General features: G+C 35.3%; 1 protein-coding gene across 3 annotated transcripts in view; it reads left to right on the top strand.

Moving 5' to 3' along the window:
* Window positions 1–18,179, top strand: part of gas7a (growth arrest-specific 7a) — a 187,504-nt gene that overhangs the window by 149,273 nt on the left and 20,052 nt on the right. For all 3 annotated transcript variants that reach the window (XR_008836300.1, XM_056454149.1, XM_056454148.1), the window contains exon 10: window positions 10,737–10,835. Coding sequence is in view for 2 of the 3 variants with exons in the window: in XM_056454149.1 (XP_056310124.1) it covers window positions 10,737–10,835 (99 nt within the window). In the remaining variant the exon portion in view is untranslated. The remainder of the gene's footprint in view (window positions 1–10,736; window positions 10,836–18,179) is intronic.

The following is an 18,179-nucleotide window of genomic DNA, read 5'->3' as shown; positions in this document are numbered from 1 at the left end:
GTGTTGTTCAGCCAGGTTTCCGTGAAACACAGAGCAGCTGAATGCAGAAAATCCCTGTTTGTCTGAGAGAGCAGAATGAGTTCGTCTATTTTGTTAGGTAGAGAGCGGAGATTTGCCAGATGGATGCTAGGCAACGCGTTCCGAAATCCACACTGTTAGAGTTTCACAAGCGCGCCTGCACGCTTTCCTCATCTGCGCTCTTAAAAACATTTGAGTAGCACTGCGGCTCCGTCGACTACAATGTCCAACAGAACATCAGATAAATCCAGGTATGGAAAAATATTTGATGGTGTATGTGCCCGAATGTCCAACAATTCGTCTCTGGTAAAACTAATTGTAGGAATGTGACTCGAGACAGGACGGTTAAAGATGATTAGTTTGTGATCATTAATAAAGAAATAAAACTCATTATTTGACACAAATGTGTTTAATTAATACCTTTAAGTCTCTACTCGGGTAGTATTTAATATTGTCGCCATGCTGCTGTCATGTCCAGCCATTGTTTTGTAACGGGAGCAACAGCGAGGATGACTGGAGAGGAACCGGCTTGATCTGGCCAATGGCATCAGATTACAGACTCTTGAGGTCAAATAACTGGCAGCGCGAAGTAAATAGATTTACTTCTAAAAGACTTAAAGTATGTATTAAATACATTTACAAAGATGAAAACGAAGAATGTTTTTGCTGTAAATTTGAGTTAGATTTGAATGTACACAATACATTTAGTTCTAGTTTAACACACACACACACAAAACATGTGCTCACCTTATGTCTTTAAACATAGATATTAGTTACAAAATAGCTTTGATATTCACTTCTTTAATTGTCCAGCAAAGCAGAGTAAATGCCCCATAAAATATAGTTGTTTTCAGTCAAGACAAATTGTAGCCAGAGCTGGGCAGAGTATCGAAAATCTATACTCAAGTACAAGTACTTGAGGAAATTTTTACTCAAGGAAAAGTAACAATCTTAAAAGTTACTCAAGTAAGAGTAAAAAGTATCTGATAAAAAAACTTACTCAAGTAACTAGTTATTTCAATATATATATATATATATATATATATATATATATATATATATATATATATATATATATATATATATATATATATATATACACATATGGGGCAGCACGTTAGCACGTTTCTGTTTCTGGGGCATTTCAGTGTGGAGTTTGCATGTTCTCCCCAGTCGCAGGCCGAGTGCCTTAGTGTCCCACCTATGATGATATACAGTCATATCGCACTGCTTAAAGAAGAATGCTCCATGTCTGCAATACTCAAATGTCTGGTGCTCTTCCTCAACCGTTGCCCTCTGTTGCGTGAGAGGAAGTTGCTCCTCGAGAAGATGAATAAGCTTAGTATGATTTAATCTCCCAGTGGAAACAGCAAGCAAATAGTTGTCACGTATAAGGATCGTAAAATAGAAACAGTCCTTTCTTAAACAAACAAACAAAATCGACATAAGTAACTGCTTACCCCAACACATTAAATAAAATCACAGATACTTACAGTTGAGCGATAACTGCAATAGTTCTCAACATAGGACTGAACTCAAAAGCCAGAAGTGAAAGTCATACCATGCGGTGTACACTCTACAAAACACTCTATGGTATGCTGCTCTTTATAAAGGCACATATCAACCTAGTACCCGCCCGGAGGTCGGCAACAGTATTACAACATGTCATCATACAATTTTTAACATGCCAAACAATACACCATCCAAAAAAATTTTTTTGAATCACACTAGCTGGCCCCTGCCATTTAGGTGAAACTTTTGCCATGAACCCTTCATCTGCAAGAGACAATGGATGAGTACACACCCAAACAAAATCACCTCCTTTTTAAAGACTTGGGATCGTCTTTTAAGATTGTAATACCTTTTTGTTTGGCCTGTGCCTACTGTAATATCTAAAGTGATGACAAAACGTGATTTTGCTCATCTTAAGATTATAAGGCTGCACGAATGAAATGCCACCATCCTAGAGACATTTCCCAGTATTTCTTTGTTTTGCAATTGGGATATCACAATAATTAACCCCGAAAAAGCCAAAGCAACACAATCACTACCTGAGTACTGTTGTGTTTTGCGATAAGGAAAAATGCTAAACATATGCGGGCATTTCTTCTGTCTTTATTTTTACTGAACTTGTCTGCAGTAACGAAAACAGGAGACTCATTAGAAACAAACAGATGGCCAACCAAAAAGGAACTCAGAGTTATACAAAGAGTGGCCAATCCAAAATACATACATTCCTAATATTTGGGTCCCATTTCACACTCAACACACTACAATTACTATAGTATATATTCAACATACAAAAGAGAGAGAGAGAGTTCAATTAAAAAGTCACTTAAAAGTTTTATAATGATTTGATCAGCTGTAGTTTAAAATTAAAAGTTTTTCCTCTAAGGGGTTATTATGCGGTCTCTGTTGCCATCTTGTAGATAAAACAAAATAAATAAAACAAATAAGACTTTCTCTAGAAGAAAAATATTATCAGACATACTGTAAAAATGTCCTTGCTCCGTCTAATATAGTTTGAGAAATATTAAAAAAAGATAAAAAAGAAAAAAAATTCAAAGGGAGGGGGGGGGGGTTGGGAAATAATTCCCAAATAATTCTCACTTCAACTGAACAATTCAGATGCAAAAACCTCAAAACGCCACTTCCGCCAAAAATGGGATAATGATATTGAGCTAATGCTTTAGGCACGTGGTACATGTTCAAGATATATTTTTGCTTCAAGTCAACCACATCCCAGCTTCAGCGCATTCAGAAATAACAGTTTGTTGGCAAAAGCCTCTAAACGCTACTTTGACAGCAAAAGTTATGTCCCTCTATGTCCCGAGAACCAGTCAGAAGGTGTGAATCGAATCATATGTTTTAAATGTAACGGTGCGCTGTTAAGCTGGCTTTTATAAGATGTTTTATTCCGCCACCAATTTAGATTTTAAAAGATGGAGTTGGATGACCTGCCTGACTGTCAGTGGATGGCAAATGAAAACGTCCCTAACTCTGTGCTTTATAAGAAAAAGAAAACACACTGTACAGTCAAAAGTGTAGCATGCATTCATAACGTTTTTTGCGCAGTGACGCTACTTTGAACGAGTCAGATTTACTTTACATTAAATGGCAACTCTGTTCCACGAAAGACTGAGTTTAGTATGGTGAGAATGAATAAATGACAGCTTCTAAAAGGGTCCGAGAGACATCCCCTTCTTGCCCATTAGGCCTACATTGTGTTTTATTTGCTAATGTAAGCAATTTTTTTAAATATAAATATTATGTATAAAACTATACAGTAGTTATATTACTTCATATTACCTATACATCTGATAAGCTTTTTATATTAATGGACAATGCACATGCAGATATTGATGTTTCACAATCTTTTGCAATACATTATTTTAATCTAACAAGCTTTGCAATGTTTACATTTTAAATCCAAATCACAAATATCAGAAATGACAACAGCTTGTTAAGATTTAATTAATGTCCATTTTAATCTTATTGTATAATGCACTTACTTGACAGAGTTCATTCATTCATTTTCCTTTTGCTTAGTCCCTGATTCATCAGGGGTTACCACTGTGGAATGAACCGCCACTTACTTGACAGATTTATTTATTCATTCATTTTCTTGTCGGTTTAGTCCTGAACTGCCAACTTATCTAGCATTCGGTTTACGCAGCAGATGCCCTTCCAGCCGCAACCCATCCCTGGGAAACATCCACACACACTCATTCACACTCATAAACTACGACCAACTTAGCCTACCCAGTTCACCTGTACTGCATGTCTTTGGATGTGGGAGCAACCGAAGGAAACCCACGGAAACGCAGGGAGAACATGCAAACTCCACACAGAAACGCCAACTGACCCAGCCGAGGTTCGAACCAGCGACCTTCTTGCTGTGAGGCGACAGCACTACCTACTGTGCCACTGCATTGCCTCTTGACAGATTTATGTATTTTTAATTTTAGGTGGTTTGTGTAATGTTTTTTTATGTTTGGTAAAATAATTTCTAATAGCATCTTTAGTGATTTTTCAACTAAATACACTGTCTTGTCCCGAGGGGTGGATTTAGAATTTTTTGCAAAAAAAACAAAAAAAAAAATAAAAGTGGATTTAGCTGGTTTTGACGCAAAAGAAAATCTACCTTGTTAAAAACCAAAGTATTGTCTAAAGTGACATTTTTGAAAAAAATATTAATTTATATTTACTAGCTAATAACCTTTTCATTGTATATAAAATGAAACTTCTGAACCCAATTGAAAGAGCCTTAAAGAAAATGCTCATTTACAAAAAAAGAATGATATATATATATTAGTGGTGGGCCGTTAACGGCGTTGGCACCTGACCGGTGAGCCGTCTGACAAAAATTTCTGAATCAAATTAGCAGGATACCTGACTTTTACTGCAGTTCGGCAGTTTTACTTTAACTCATGAACATTTCATTCATGCGTGTGTGGTCCTTTACTGACAGTGATTCTCTGTGGATCTTGTCGGAAAATATGGTGAAAAGTCCTACATGATGGTAATAGTTTGATGGCGGTGTTTACTTCAATAATGCCACTAATATATGCATACTCCACATGTCTTAATTCCAATACTGTTTAGTTCAGTTATGACTTTAGACGGATTAAGGCCTACAGTTCAAAATTCATATTTAACTGAATAAACAGTTAGTAAACACAAGTACATATTATTGAACATAATTAATTTTCATCACCAGTTATCAGAGTAGAACGGTTTCTCAAGCAGTTAGGAATGCATTTTGGAAACAGGAGATGACTTATTATTTGGTATTTATTACTTAACATTCTCAAAGACTTATTATTTGGGTTGCACACATGTTCTGAATGCCTTCGGCAGAATTCAAATGATATATATATATATATATATATATATATATATATATATATATATATATATATATATATATATATACATACAGTGCTCAGCAAATAGAAATTCACCCTCACAAATCTATCTTTTAAATTCTAATTTTTAATAGGAAGCTATACAATATTATATTTGCACAAATACATTAAATTAGTCAGTACTGAAGCCAAATCTGGAGCTTATCTAACAAAATAACTTATGATACTAGTCCAAAAACTAGTACACCCAAATTTATATGTTATAGAAAACTATTAAATACAAATTTAAAAAAGAGGAAAAATTAAGAATCAAAACATTTTTTAAATTTTGCTGAAATTTTGTAGGTTGTAATTTTTTTGCAATACTTTGCTTGGATTAAATTGTATTATCTTTTAATTTCTAAATATGTTTGGTGACTGAAATATTATTTTAATAAATATATTTGTTTAATAAATCTGTTTTGTTTAAGTGCAGCAAAAAACATTGCCTATATTTACCGAGAAATTGATAAAATATACATTTTCAACAAGATCTCGGGGTTCGAGATCTCACGAGACTCAATCATGGCTAGATTTCTCATCGAGGTGCAGTGGCGGAGCTACAATTTTTTACATGGGGTGGCCAGGAGGTGGCCACTGCTATTTTAGGGGGTCCACACACACACACACACACACACACACACACACACACACACACACACACAATGAAAGTGTTTAGAAAACCCAAATCTATTTCATTACCAACATATTATTCAAAACATGAAAATATAATAATTTACTCATCATCTACTCACAAATTTGTTGTGAGTTAATAAGTAATGATGACAGGATTTAATTTTTTTGGTGGAACATTCCTGAAGCTTAGCTTAAATTGGTTGAAACGTGATTCCATAGTAGACGCTCTGACCTGCCGGTGAACCTAAGGTCTGACCACAGTAGCTATGTTTTCATCCAAAAATGCAAATTAACCTAATGCGCAAAACTTGAATATCGCATAAAAGATGTGCGAATAAAGCAGCGTTTCCATCAACCGAGTCAAAGAGAACAAAATGGTCACTTCCTGATTAACTGGCGCCACATACCAACATTAAAAACGGAATTTGCTGTGGTAGGAGAAGCTGCGTGAATCTTTTCTTCATGTAATAATTGACTTGCGCCTCAGAAGGCAATCCTGACATGCAATGAAAGCGTGGAGGCGTTTGAAGGCGTCAGACCGGAGCACAGACGCTTTTGATTCTGGAGGTCATTAATAATAATAACACTAATACTGAAACGGTTAAGACCATGGCTATTCCATTTCAAATAAATTTAATTCACAAACAGCTAGCCTAACATTACTTCCCCATATTAGTGTAAGGGCCCATCTATTTTTCCTATGACGGAACTAACAGCATGGGTGAAGGTTAAATGCATGTAAGCCTTTTAGCACATGTGAAAAGAGATATTTTTATTCATTAAAATTTATTTTAATTTGTTTCCAACTCCGAATTTTAATCTGACTCCAATTTATAATAATTTTAGATTTAGATTCATCTAATTCAAGCTGATTACCTTATAGGTTGTGATTAGGTCTAATTTAGGTTGTTTAACCTAATAAATCCTTATTCTCAAGTAATGGTTCATCGTTTACCCGAAGTCGCTTAGAGTCAGTATGCTGGCCAGTTACATCTGCTCACGGACACATCCTCGCCAGTTCCGATTCTTAGCCGATAAGCTAATTTCCTTTAAGTAATAATAGCCCCATGCTTGCTCATACTTAAAGGAAGTTTGATTTAGCCCCCTAGATTATATCATACTAAGTCAGTGATTGTCAGAAATCATCAGGTCTCTAATGCTGTGCCCATGCTCCATCCATTGAGCCTGAATGTATGACAAATCCTGGTCGTAGGCTGCGGAAACATCAGCCTAAACAATCTAGTAGATTTAAAGAGCCCATATTATACATGAAATAGGGTCATATTTAGGTTGTAAGGGTCTCCAACAACAGTCTAATATGCATGCAAGGTCATAAAACACTTTGATGGTCTTATAATCTGCATTTATTTTTACCTAATTATCCCAACGACTCCCATATGAATCGTCCAGCGATTCATTTGTTCCCAACCCCCTCCTCAGCGCGAAGCTAATCTGCGCTGATTGGACCGATGATAGCCTGCTGCGATTGGTCGACAGTGACAGGCTTCAGCACGAGACAGAGTGAAATGCCCAGCTGGTAATCAACTATATAAAAGTAGTCACAGTGCATACACGCTTCATAGTGTAAGGCTTTTTTCACACACACACACACACACAACCCTCCTCAGAAGAACTGGGGGAAGCGACGCGAGTCTCTCACTCTCTCTCTCTCTCTCTCTCTCTCTCTCTCTCTCTCTCTCTCTCTCTCTCTCACACACACAACGCTCCTCAGAAGAACTGGGGGAAGCGACGCGAGTCTCTCTCTCTCTCTCTCACACACACACACACAACGCTCCTCAGAAGAACTAGGGAAAGCGACGCGAGTCTCTCTCTCTCTCTCTCTCTCTCTCTCTCTCTCTCTCTCTCTCTCTCACACACACACAACGCTCCTCAGAAGAACTGGGGGAAGCGACGCGAGTCTCTCTCTCTCTCTCTCTCTCTCTCTCTCACACACAACGCTCCTCAGAAAAACTAGGGAAAGCGACGCGAGTCTCTCTCTCTCTCTCTCTCACACACACACACAACGCTCCTCAGAAGAACTAGGGAAAGCGACGCGAGTCTCTCTCTCACACACACACACACACAACGCTCCTCAGAAAAACTAGGGAAAGCGACGCGAGTCTCTCTCTCTCTCTCTCTCTCTCTGTCTCTCTCTGTCTCTCTCTCTCTCTCTCTCTCTCTCTCTCACACACACACACACACACACAGCTAGCTTACGATCGCCATAGCAACGACATACGGCAGTGGAACGCGAGCTCACAAAAGCATTTAACGTTAAATCCGTAAACAAAGCGGCACGCGTCGCGTTTTTAACGTGGCTTACATGTGATAAGAGAATATAAAGAGTAACCGCGTGTACTGTACCAGGTTAACAAGTAACAAAACACAATAAATACATAATTTGCAAGCTAGAGTAAACGAGGCAACAATTTTAATCGCACTTACTTACACTAGTGAATAAACCTCAACCACTGACTCTTCACAGTTTCATCTTTGGGTAGAGACTGTCAATATTATCCATCTGAGCACAGCATGACTTCATTGGACCGGCGGCGTCTGTGTGTGTGTGTCTAGTGTTTTTTCTGTGTTAGTGGGCGGGGCCGCAGGTTTCAAATCTCCCTGGTTTGCGCGCGTAACTACTGGCGAGGCTTGTGTTTCGTGGCTGCGTCATCGCGAAACACCTAATGACTCGTTATCAAGACGACTCGTTTGAAGCACTATGAGTCGACTCTTTTATAGATGAATCAATAGTTTTAAACACTGTACACTTACAGATTTAAGCCTTAGCTGGATATTTCACTTCACTTAGAGCTGTGGTACACACTACATGGAAGGGCATTTTCAAAAACCCATAATATGGGCTCTTTAAATGATTTCAGGAGATAATAAAGTTAAACAAGAATTTTACATTTATTTGTCAGGCAAAGATTTTCCATTCCAATTCACATAACTAAACAAAATAATCCAATAAAGATTGTACAACATCAATTATTCGAAGATACATTTAAGTTAGAGATTAATACCTGACCGTGTAGAAATACATTGCAGCATATAAGTCCTGATGCAGAGCTCAGAGACTCACAAACTGCAATGGGGTATCCTGCCTACAGAATCCCCCAGACACTTCTGCACCCTTTGCCTAAATACTCAAATCATCATAAATTCAAGACAATAAAAGCGTCACCAAGCCTCTTGCCTGGTCATGAGTTGATACAAAGACCATTTTCCCTGGAGTGGAGCATCTGGCAAAGATCTTATCAATGTCAAAACCCAAATTAACTGATATAAGGGAGATTGTAAAATATTACAGTGAAATTAAGACCACTTTACCAATCACACAGAGACATTTAAAATGACACCAAACATGAATATAAAGCCACAAGATACACCATATTAAAAACGTAAACATTCTGTGTGGAATGTGAGTGAGCTGCTCTGGTGGAGAAGGTAAAGTCCAGGGAAAAGAGGGGGGCTCAGGATGCATGATCGAGACAACCCGAACAACTGGTTTTCTAGCTGATCTTCTTCTCAGATTAGAAAGTTTATTGTTTTAGTGCTTGACCATTCTCGCAGTCTTGTCTCGTGTGGAGCTCCATAACAGTTTTCAGGGTTTAATATTATGGAGAGATATAGCCATCCTTACATTAGCAAAATATTTGAGCATCGTAAATTAAATATAATAACTTACATACATAATGTGCATGTAACACTAGCATAGAGCGAATTGATCTCTCTCTCATTAAGTTAACTGATGTCATCAGTGCCTCGTTAACTTACACAGTGGATAATTAACGTTCCTCAGAAAACAAACCTTATAATAAACTATAAAACGTATTTCAAATATTGTGTTATGATGTATTATTATTCTTCTTACTTGAAACCATGCTCTTGTCTTCAGCTCGTCATTGATTTGAAAATAGCTTGAGCGTTGCTGGCAAAATTCAAAAACTTCTTTAGACAAATGAGATGTCAATCAGCAACAGAAACTGCCAGCAGCAAATAAAAATTTACACCCCTCTGGCTCCGCCACTGTCGAGGAGTGGTATGATGTACAGTTAAAGTCAGAATTATTAGCCCCCTTTGATTTTTTTTTTCTTTTTTAAATATTTGCAAAATTATGTTTAACAAAGCAAGGAAAATTTCTCTGATAAAATTGAGAATTGTCTTTGCAAAAAAATCACATTTATTTTTATTTATTTTTATATGGCACCAAACTACTTTTGTACTTTAGTCATTTTAATATAGAAATGAGTCACAACATTGACACATTTATATAAACAAGAAATTATTAAATACAATAAAAATGTGTACATTATTTTAAAGCCTTAAATGTATATTTGAGTAATATGTTTCAATTTGCTCCTACATTTATAAATGGGTTTGTAATGTCTAACTACTCTTTCTATTTTTTTCAGGGAAAATTTTATCACTGTACACTTTGTCTGTTATTGACCTTGTATGTTCACTGTTAAACAAATTGCAAAAAAAAAATAATAATAATACATTCTCTGTGCAAAGGTTAATGGGTGCCTGAAGTGTCCATCAGTTGTACCCTTCAAAATCTTCATTCCGAAGGGCTCTTTGAAGTGGCCAGTTTTGAGCACTTCAGTGCTCATCATTATTTTCACTGTGAAGTGAAAACACTGTCTTTCGGAGGGCAATATATACCATTTGAAATACACCGTCTGCAGGACACTGAACCTCCAGTACAAGTTTGGTGACCCCTGTGTTAGAGGGATAGTTCAACCAAAATAAATTACAATTGCCTCACCATTTACTCACTCAAGGGGTTCTAAACATTTCTTTCTTTCTTCTGTTGAACACAAAACAAGATATCCTCAAGAATGCAGGGAAAAAAACAGCCATTAACTGTGATTGCAGGAACAAAAAATCATACAAATTCAATGGTGATTTTTTAGCATTTTTTTTAGCATTCTTCAGAATATCTTACTTTGTTTTCAACAGAAGAAATAAACTCAAACAGGTTTTGAACAAGTGGAGGGTAAGTAAATGATGACACTTTTAATTTTGGGTAAACTATCCCTTTAATCTCCATCCCCATGGTAAGTCTGTCTTGAAAGGATAATATTGTCATTAATGTATGTCACCATGAGAAAACTGAAAGTTATTTATGTTCTTTCAATGTTTCAGACACAATGTTCTGTGTGATTGTAGGAGCTGGAGAAGCTGGAGGTGGAGCGGATAGAGATGATCCAGCAGCATCTGCGTCAGTACACCACACTGCGGCATGAGACAGACATGTTCAACCAAAGTGTGAGTAACAGCAGCATCTGCGCTTCTGCAGATACAACTTTATAAACAGGCAGATATTATATGTACTGCAATATAGTTTCATTTCAGAAGTATTCATATTGTCATTGCTATTATCTGAGATTCTTATTACATGCTGCATCTTAAAAAAATGCTGCACAAAAAGTGATTTTACATCAGCTTGTGTTTTTGGTGATTTTTACACTGAAAGAACTTTGTTCACTCAGGTCCGTGCAACAAATTTCATGTATGGAGTTAATTCAAACTTGCTAAACAAAGTTTTGTTAAAGTAACATTATTATTAATATATTAATTTATGTATAACTATATTAAAAGTTTACTGTGCATTAATTTATTTTAAGTAAATAATCCTATTTACAGGTGGCATGGTGGCTCCTCACAGCAAGAAGCTCACTGGTTTCAGTCCTGGCTGGGCCAGTTTGCATTTCTTTGTGGAGTTTGCATTTTCTCCCCATGTTCATATTGGTTTCTTCCGAGTGCTCTAGTTTCCCCCCACAGTCCAGAGGCATGCTTATAAAACATATGCCAGAATAGTTGTCAGTTCATTCCGCTGTGGTGACTCCTGATAAGGGACCAAGCTGAAGGAAAATTAACGAATGAATGAATAATCCTACTTACAGTCAAAAAGCCTTTTATTCATTCTTTTTAGCATAAAAGTTCTAATATTGAATATACTTTTTAAAAATAATATTATTGTCTTATATATTCTAATTTGCACACAAAGCACCAACACACAGCACCTCATATTGACAAAAAACAGAATTGTTGACATTTTTTATTAAAATAGAAAAACTGAATTATCATATGGTCCTAAGTATTTATATACTCATATATTTAACTCAGGTGCTGTCCATTTCTTCTGATCATCCTTGAGATGGTTCTACACTTTCATTTGAGTAAAGCTATGTTTGATTATACTGGTTGGACTTGATTAGGAAAGCCACACACCTGCCTTTATAAGACCTTACAGCTAATGAGAATCATGAGGTCAAAGGAGCTGACTGAACAGCTCAGAGACAGAATTGTGGCAAGGCACAGATCTGGCCAAGGTTAAAACAGTAAGTGTGGAGAAAACCTGGCACTGCTCATTACGTGTTCAATACAGTCCCAACAGTGAAGCATAGTGGAGGCAGTTTTTTTCTTGTTTTTTTTTTTTTAGCTGCAGGGACAGACAACCGGTTGCAATCGAGGTAAAGATGAATGCGGCCAAGTATAGGGAAATCCTGGATAAAAACCTTCTCCAGAGGGCTCAGGACCTCAGATTGGGTCGAAGCTTTACTTTCCAACAAGACAATGACCCTAAGCACACACCTAAAATAACAAAATAGTGACTTCACAAGAACTCTGTGACTGTTCTTGAATGGCCCTGCCAGAGCCCTGACTTAAACCTAATTGAGCATCTTTGGAGAGACCTAAAAATGGCTGTCCACTGTAACAAATGTGGCCAATTAAACACATAGTTATTTTGTTTTATTTATAATGCACAATCAACTTCCTCCATCCAGCAAGAGCAATTGTCAGTGTATAATCTGATTCCAAATGTATTTATGACATGGAAAGGAATGGGCTGTTATGTTGGACAGAGACATGGTCATGCTCCTATATAAACCAACTTAATACTCATGCTTCTTTTTATGTTATCCTTTATTCCCTCTCTATGTGTAATCAGGAGTTTGCAACAAGTCCCTTGCTCACATATAAATATTCTGTGTTATAATATTACTGGAATTAATAAGATCATAGATGGTTCATGTTTGATGTCCCTGCAGAGCTAATTTGGTGTACTGGATGATCGGTAACACTTTATAATAACTACACACTACGAGTCAGCTATGAAGCATTAGTATATAGTGAATTCATTATCTGTTAAGCATTAACTCTACATTAATAAACGTTAGTAAGCAGTTTGTAACTGCAGTTACAAATGTTGTATTATTGACTTGTAAGCACATTTATAATGGGCTTAAAAATCGTATTTTCATGCGTTGTTAATGATTAATTTTTCATTACTAAATTAAGTATTGCATTATTTTCAAACTAGTTGTTTAAGAATAGTCCGTTGTTTTTAAGATCATCCACAATGAGTTAGTAAATGATTAATAGTCCTCACTTTAGATCAGGTCACAAAACTGAATGAAGATGAGTTAATAAAGCATTTATTAACATACAAATTTACTATTAGTACATGCCTGAATAATAAGATATATAAACGTTAATTTCAATAGTTTATTAATAATTTACTAACTCATTCTAAATAATCTTAAAAGCCTCCAACTACTCTTAAATACAAATGATTTGTAAATATGCAATACTTAATTTAGTAATTAAAAATCAACCAGTTACAAATTATGAAAGTACAATTATTAAGCCCATTATAAATGTGGTTATAAGTCAATAATACAGCATCTGTAGCAGCAGTTACAAACTGCTTACTAACGTTTATTAATGTAGAGTTAATGCTTAAAAGATAATGAATTCACTAGATGCTAATGCTTAATAAATGATTTATAGTGTGTAGTTATTATAAAGTGTTACCAAGTATTCTTGGAAAGGTAAGTTTCTCTTTGTTTGCCTCAGCTTCTAAGGGTGGTAGAACACCATCCTTATAAAAGCTAGTGATCAAGGCCGCCGCCCAGAGAGTTCTTCTGATCTGGCAACCAGAGATCACAGGAGAAGATGTAAACCTAAGTCTTCTCCAACCACACCCCAAGCTGTGCCAGGCTCCGATCTTGTCTTTCCATTCATCAAATTGATTCTCTCTTATAACCAACTTCAGCAAGGATCAACTGGAACCTAACGAACTGCATCGGCACTCTTTTCAAGTAGCAAGTATCAAACTTAGTCTTGGTAACAGATACATTAAGGATCATCTAGTCATTTTTGCAAAGGTGTTTGAATTATGAAACTGATGTTTCCTTCAGACTGTAGATCTGCTGAATATTAAATACTGCTATAACTTTATACTTGCATTATTTATTCTTTACTGCCTTTTCCTATGCCAACTGAATGTATGTAATTGTTAGATAAGTTTAAGTGTTTAGTGTAGCTAATAAAGCCTTATTTGTATCACACTTGAAGTTGTTCACATGCTCATAAGCGGTGTCACTAATTATGCCGATTTTGCTACATGCTCCGTGTAGTTTTATATTTTAACAAGGTTATTTTATATGACCCAGAAATAATGTTCTTTGAATGAATAAACATTTGACCCAAAGACGTCAAGTAAAAGCGTATAGCTTATCTTAAAATTATAATTAAGAATGACTTATAATGATTAATTATAAATATTTCCCCCTAGAGCTAATTTGCTACAGCAACAGCGTTTACCATCCAACCTGACAGAACTATAGAGGATCTGCAAGGAGGAATGGCAGAGTATTCCCAAATTCAGATGTGAAAAACTTGTTGCATCTTTCCCAAAAAGATTAGGGACCATGTGATATTTCAGTTTTTCTTTTTAATAATTCTGCCAAAATGTCAACAATTCCGGGGGTTTCCATCAATATGTCAATATGGGGTGCTGTGTGTACATTGAGGGAAAAAAAAGAACTTAAATGATTTTAGCAATTGGCTTTATATATATATATATATATATATATATATATATATATATATATATATATATATATATATATATAGTGTGTGTGTGTGTGTGTGTGTGTGTGTGTGTGTGTGTGTGAGAGAGAGAGAGAGAGAGAGAGAGAGAGAGAGAGAGAGATCTTCAAAAGCTCTTTTAATTACAAAAACAATTGTACATTCAGAACATTACACAATCCTGATAAAATAAGAAAAAAAGCTATCGGAAACAATCATAAAAAACAAAATGAACATACAACAATATCCACAAAAATCTGCATATACTACATACATAAAAATGTCAAAGATATACACACATTCGCATTGTCACTCTCTCCTCTTTAAAACATCATATTAAACCCTCCCTCTTCATTGGGTTGACATAGTACATTTTCAAAACCCCACAAAGAAAAAAAAGATTCTAAATCATTTACTAATTCATAATACTTATACTCCAGCATTAATCTACTTTTAACCAGAGCCTTAAACATGTGTAAGGGATCAGTGCCTCCACTAAGTATTGCTTTAGTCTTTCTTGTTAGCCAAATGGCCATTTTAGCTTTTCCGAACAAGAAATGTATTAAAACTATTTTATTCTTATTTAGTGCACTATATTTTGGTCCAAAAAAAATTTTTTTTTTGTATAAACATGTTTTTTTGTATTTAATAAAACCAAAATTAAGGCTCAACTCACACAATAAATTTAAAATTGCCTTTAACCTTGTGCAACCAAAAAAAATGTGAAAAACTGTCTCTGAAATGCCACAGAATGAACATTCTTCACCTTGCAAAGGATCTACACATGCTTTAAACCTATTCGTTGCTATAATGCAATGTGAGATCCTTCACTGTAGATCTCCACTTCTTTTTTCAATAGGTTTCTTATATAGAGATCTCCAACATCCTTCTGGAGAAGAACCAGTCTCAAGTAAATCAGTCCACTTAGTCTCTGAAAGGTCTTTTAGAACTCTCATGTTTAAAAATTCAACACATATACAATAAAGAGCTTTCTTAGAAATAGTATTAAAAAGACCAAGTTCAGGTGTCTTAAAAGAAAGCAATCTTCCTTCCACCTCTTGCCAGTCTCCAACATTCACAGTTACTCTAATCTTAGGGAAGACACTATCAGATGTTTCCTCTTGTTGTGGCAAAGCAGAAACATAATCTTTGATTTCTTTTTGCAGTTTTTGTACTATTCGAACTGAAAATATTCCAGTTTTTACAGTTTTTCTTCTGCAGGTATCCATTGATCATTTAATCTAAGATGACCAATCTTATATATTCCTGCTCTCATCAAATTTTGACTGCGATTCCAGTTTCACACTAGGAATGTGAGGATTAAAAATTAAAGGTACTTCTAAAAACCACTGGTTAGATATTTCTTCTTTCTCCACCTTAAAAATTTGCCAAACATCAAACACTGAAATGTAAAAAGAGGAAAGTCCAGTTAAATTATTATTTTTTTAATTTATCAAAGATGTCTATCCAAATTTATCCTCCCTATTCTATTAAATAAAGAACAAGCTACAATAGTCCAGTTTAGAGGCTGATGATGAAGTAGCTTTTGAATTGTTTGCAATCTAAAAGCAGGAACTTTAGATCGTATGTCAATAAGTCCTTGACCTCCTTCATTTAACTGTAGATACAGCACTGATTCTCACAACCAATGTTTGCCTTAACAAAAAATTAATTAATAAAACACTTTTGGATTTCTCCAATAAAATCATCCGATGGTTTCATTACAATTGCTTTATGCCATAAAATGGAAGCAGCAAGATTATTAATAACTAGTACTCTCCCTCTATATGAAAGATTAGGTAGAATCCAGTTCCATTTCAACAACCTAGCACATATTTTATCTTTTACACCTTCCCAGTTTTTCCTAGTATAACGTTCAGAGCCATATAAATTCCTAAAAATTGGAACCCATTTTTTTCCCATTTCCCATTTGCAGGGATAATTGGTAAAGACATTGTTGTGCTATTGTTATACCAAAAAGCTTCAGTTTTTCCCCAATTAAGTTTTGCAAGTTTAACAACATGGGACATATGACCAATTTCCGAACCAGTAAGTTTTTTTCTTAACAAACACAACAAAGGTTCTACTGCTAAAGCATACAATTGTCCTGAAAGTGGAAATCCCTGCCTGATGCCTTTTTGTAAACTTATTGGTCAACTTAGCCCACCATATACTTTCAAAATACAAGCTGCATTCATATACAGGAGTTTGATCTGGGAAATAAAAACATTTCCAAACCCAAAAGCCTGCATTGTATCAAACAAGAAGCCATGGTTGACTCTATCAAAAGCTATTTTCTGATCCAGAAACAAAAATCCAAAATTTTCTTCATATTCTTTTAGAGTATTCTTGAATGTCTCTGATCAGAAAGATATTGTCGTATATTGTTCTTTCTGGAATGCAATATGACTGATCGATATGTATTATATAATTCAGAACTAATTTCAGTCTGTTTGCCAAAACTTTGTCTATCAGTTTATAATCAGTTGTCAAAATAGAAACTGGCCTCCAGTTTTTTAAAATGGTCAAATCACCTTTTTTGGGTATCATTGCAAACACAGCTCTTTGAGAACTTGTGGGAAGTACATCTTCTTTAAACATTCTTGTACTACCTGATAAAAGTCTTTTCCAATGACTTCCCAAAATGCTTTAAAAAAATCCACTGGCAGACGATCAATTCCAGGGGCACGACCAGTTTTCATTTGCATAACAGCATCAGTTAACTCCTTAAATGAAAGTGAAAAATCCAGAGTCTGACTTTGTTCTTTAGTGATAGTGGGAAGCTGTTGCAATACCATCCAACCTGACAGAACTATAGAGGATCTGCAAGGAGGAATGGCAGAGTATTCCCAAATTCAGATGTGAAAAACTTGTTGCATCTTTCCCAAAAAGATAAGGGACCATGTGATACTTCAGTTTTTCTTTTAATAATTCTGCCAAAATGTCAAAAATTCTGTGGTTTTCTGTCAATATGGGGTGCTGTGTGTACATTGAGGGAAAAAAAGAACTTAAATGATTTTAGCAATTGGCTTTATATATATATATATATATATATATATATATATATATATATATATATATATATATATATATATATATATATATATATATAAATAAATTTATACAGTTCTGAATAGAAATCCACGGCAATTTTTCTTATTTGTCCTGGGTCACAAGTCTTTACTCCATCAGAAGTCGTCAAGCAGTACATTTCATTTTGTTTTTTAAATGTCTTTTCTAACTTAAAAAAATAAGCCGTAGGAGCAACCATATTGTGAACAGACATGAATATCCATGTATTTTGTTTTACATCATTATTTATTTCTCTCCACAGGTCCACAAGATCATACTGAGCAACAATACTTTTCTAAAAAGAGGCTGATATAGAGTCAGGTTCTTCATTATTTCTATCCAAACAAAAGTCTAGGGTACAATTCTGAAGATATGTTTTTAAAAAATCTTTCAACTTTCTAAAAAAAGATTATTTGTCTGCACTTTTATTTGGAGTATAAATATTTACTAAAACAAATAACCGATTATTAATTTCAGCTTTAACAATCATAAGACGTCCTTTGACTAACTCTATTTTAGATAAAATATTAACTTTAAGATAGTCTGAGAAAAATATAGCTACCCCAGAACTAAGATTGGTGCCATGGCTTAAAACATTTTTCCCTTTCCACCACATATTTATCTCTGATTCATTATTTACATCACTATGCGTTTCTTGTA

This window comes from Danio aesculapii, chromosome 3, assembly GCF_903798145.1.
Source record: "Danio aesculapii chromosome 3, fDanAes4.1, whole genome shotgun sequence".
Classification (NCBI taxonomy): domain Eukaryota; kingdom Metazoa; phylum Chordata; class Actinopteri; order Cypriniformes; family Danionidae; genus Danio; species Danio aesculapii.
The sequence above is the reverse complement of the archived record's forward strand: the minus strand, read 5'-3'. Positions and strand labels throughout refer to the sequence as shown.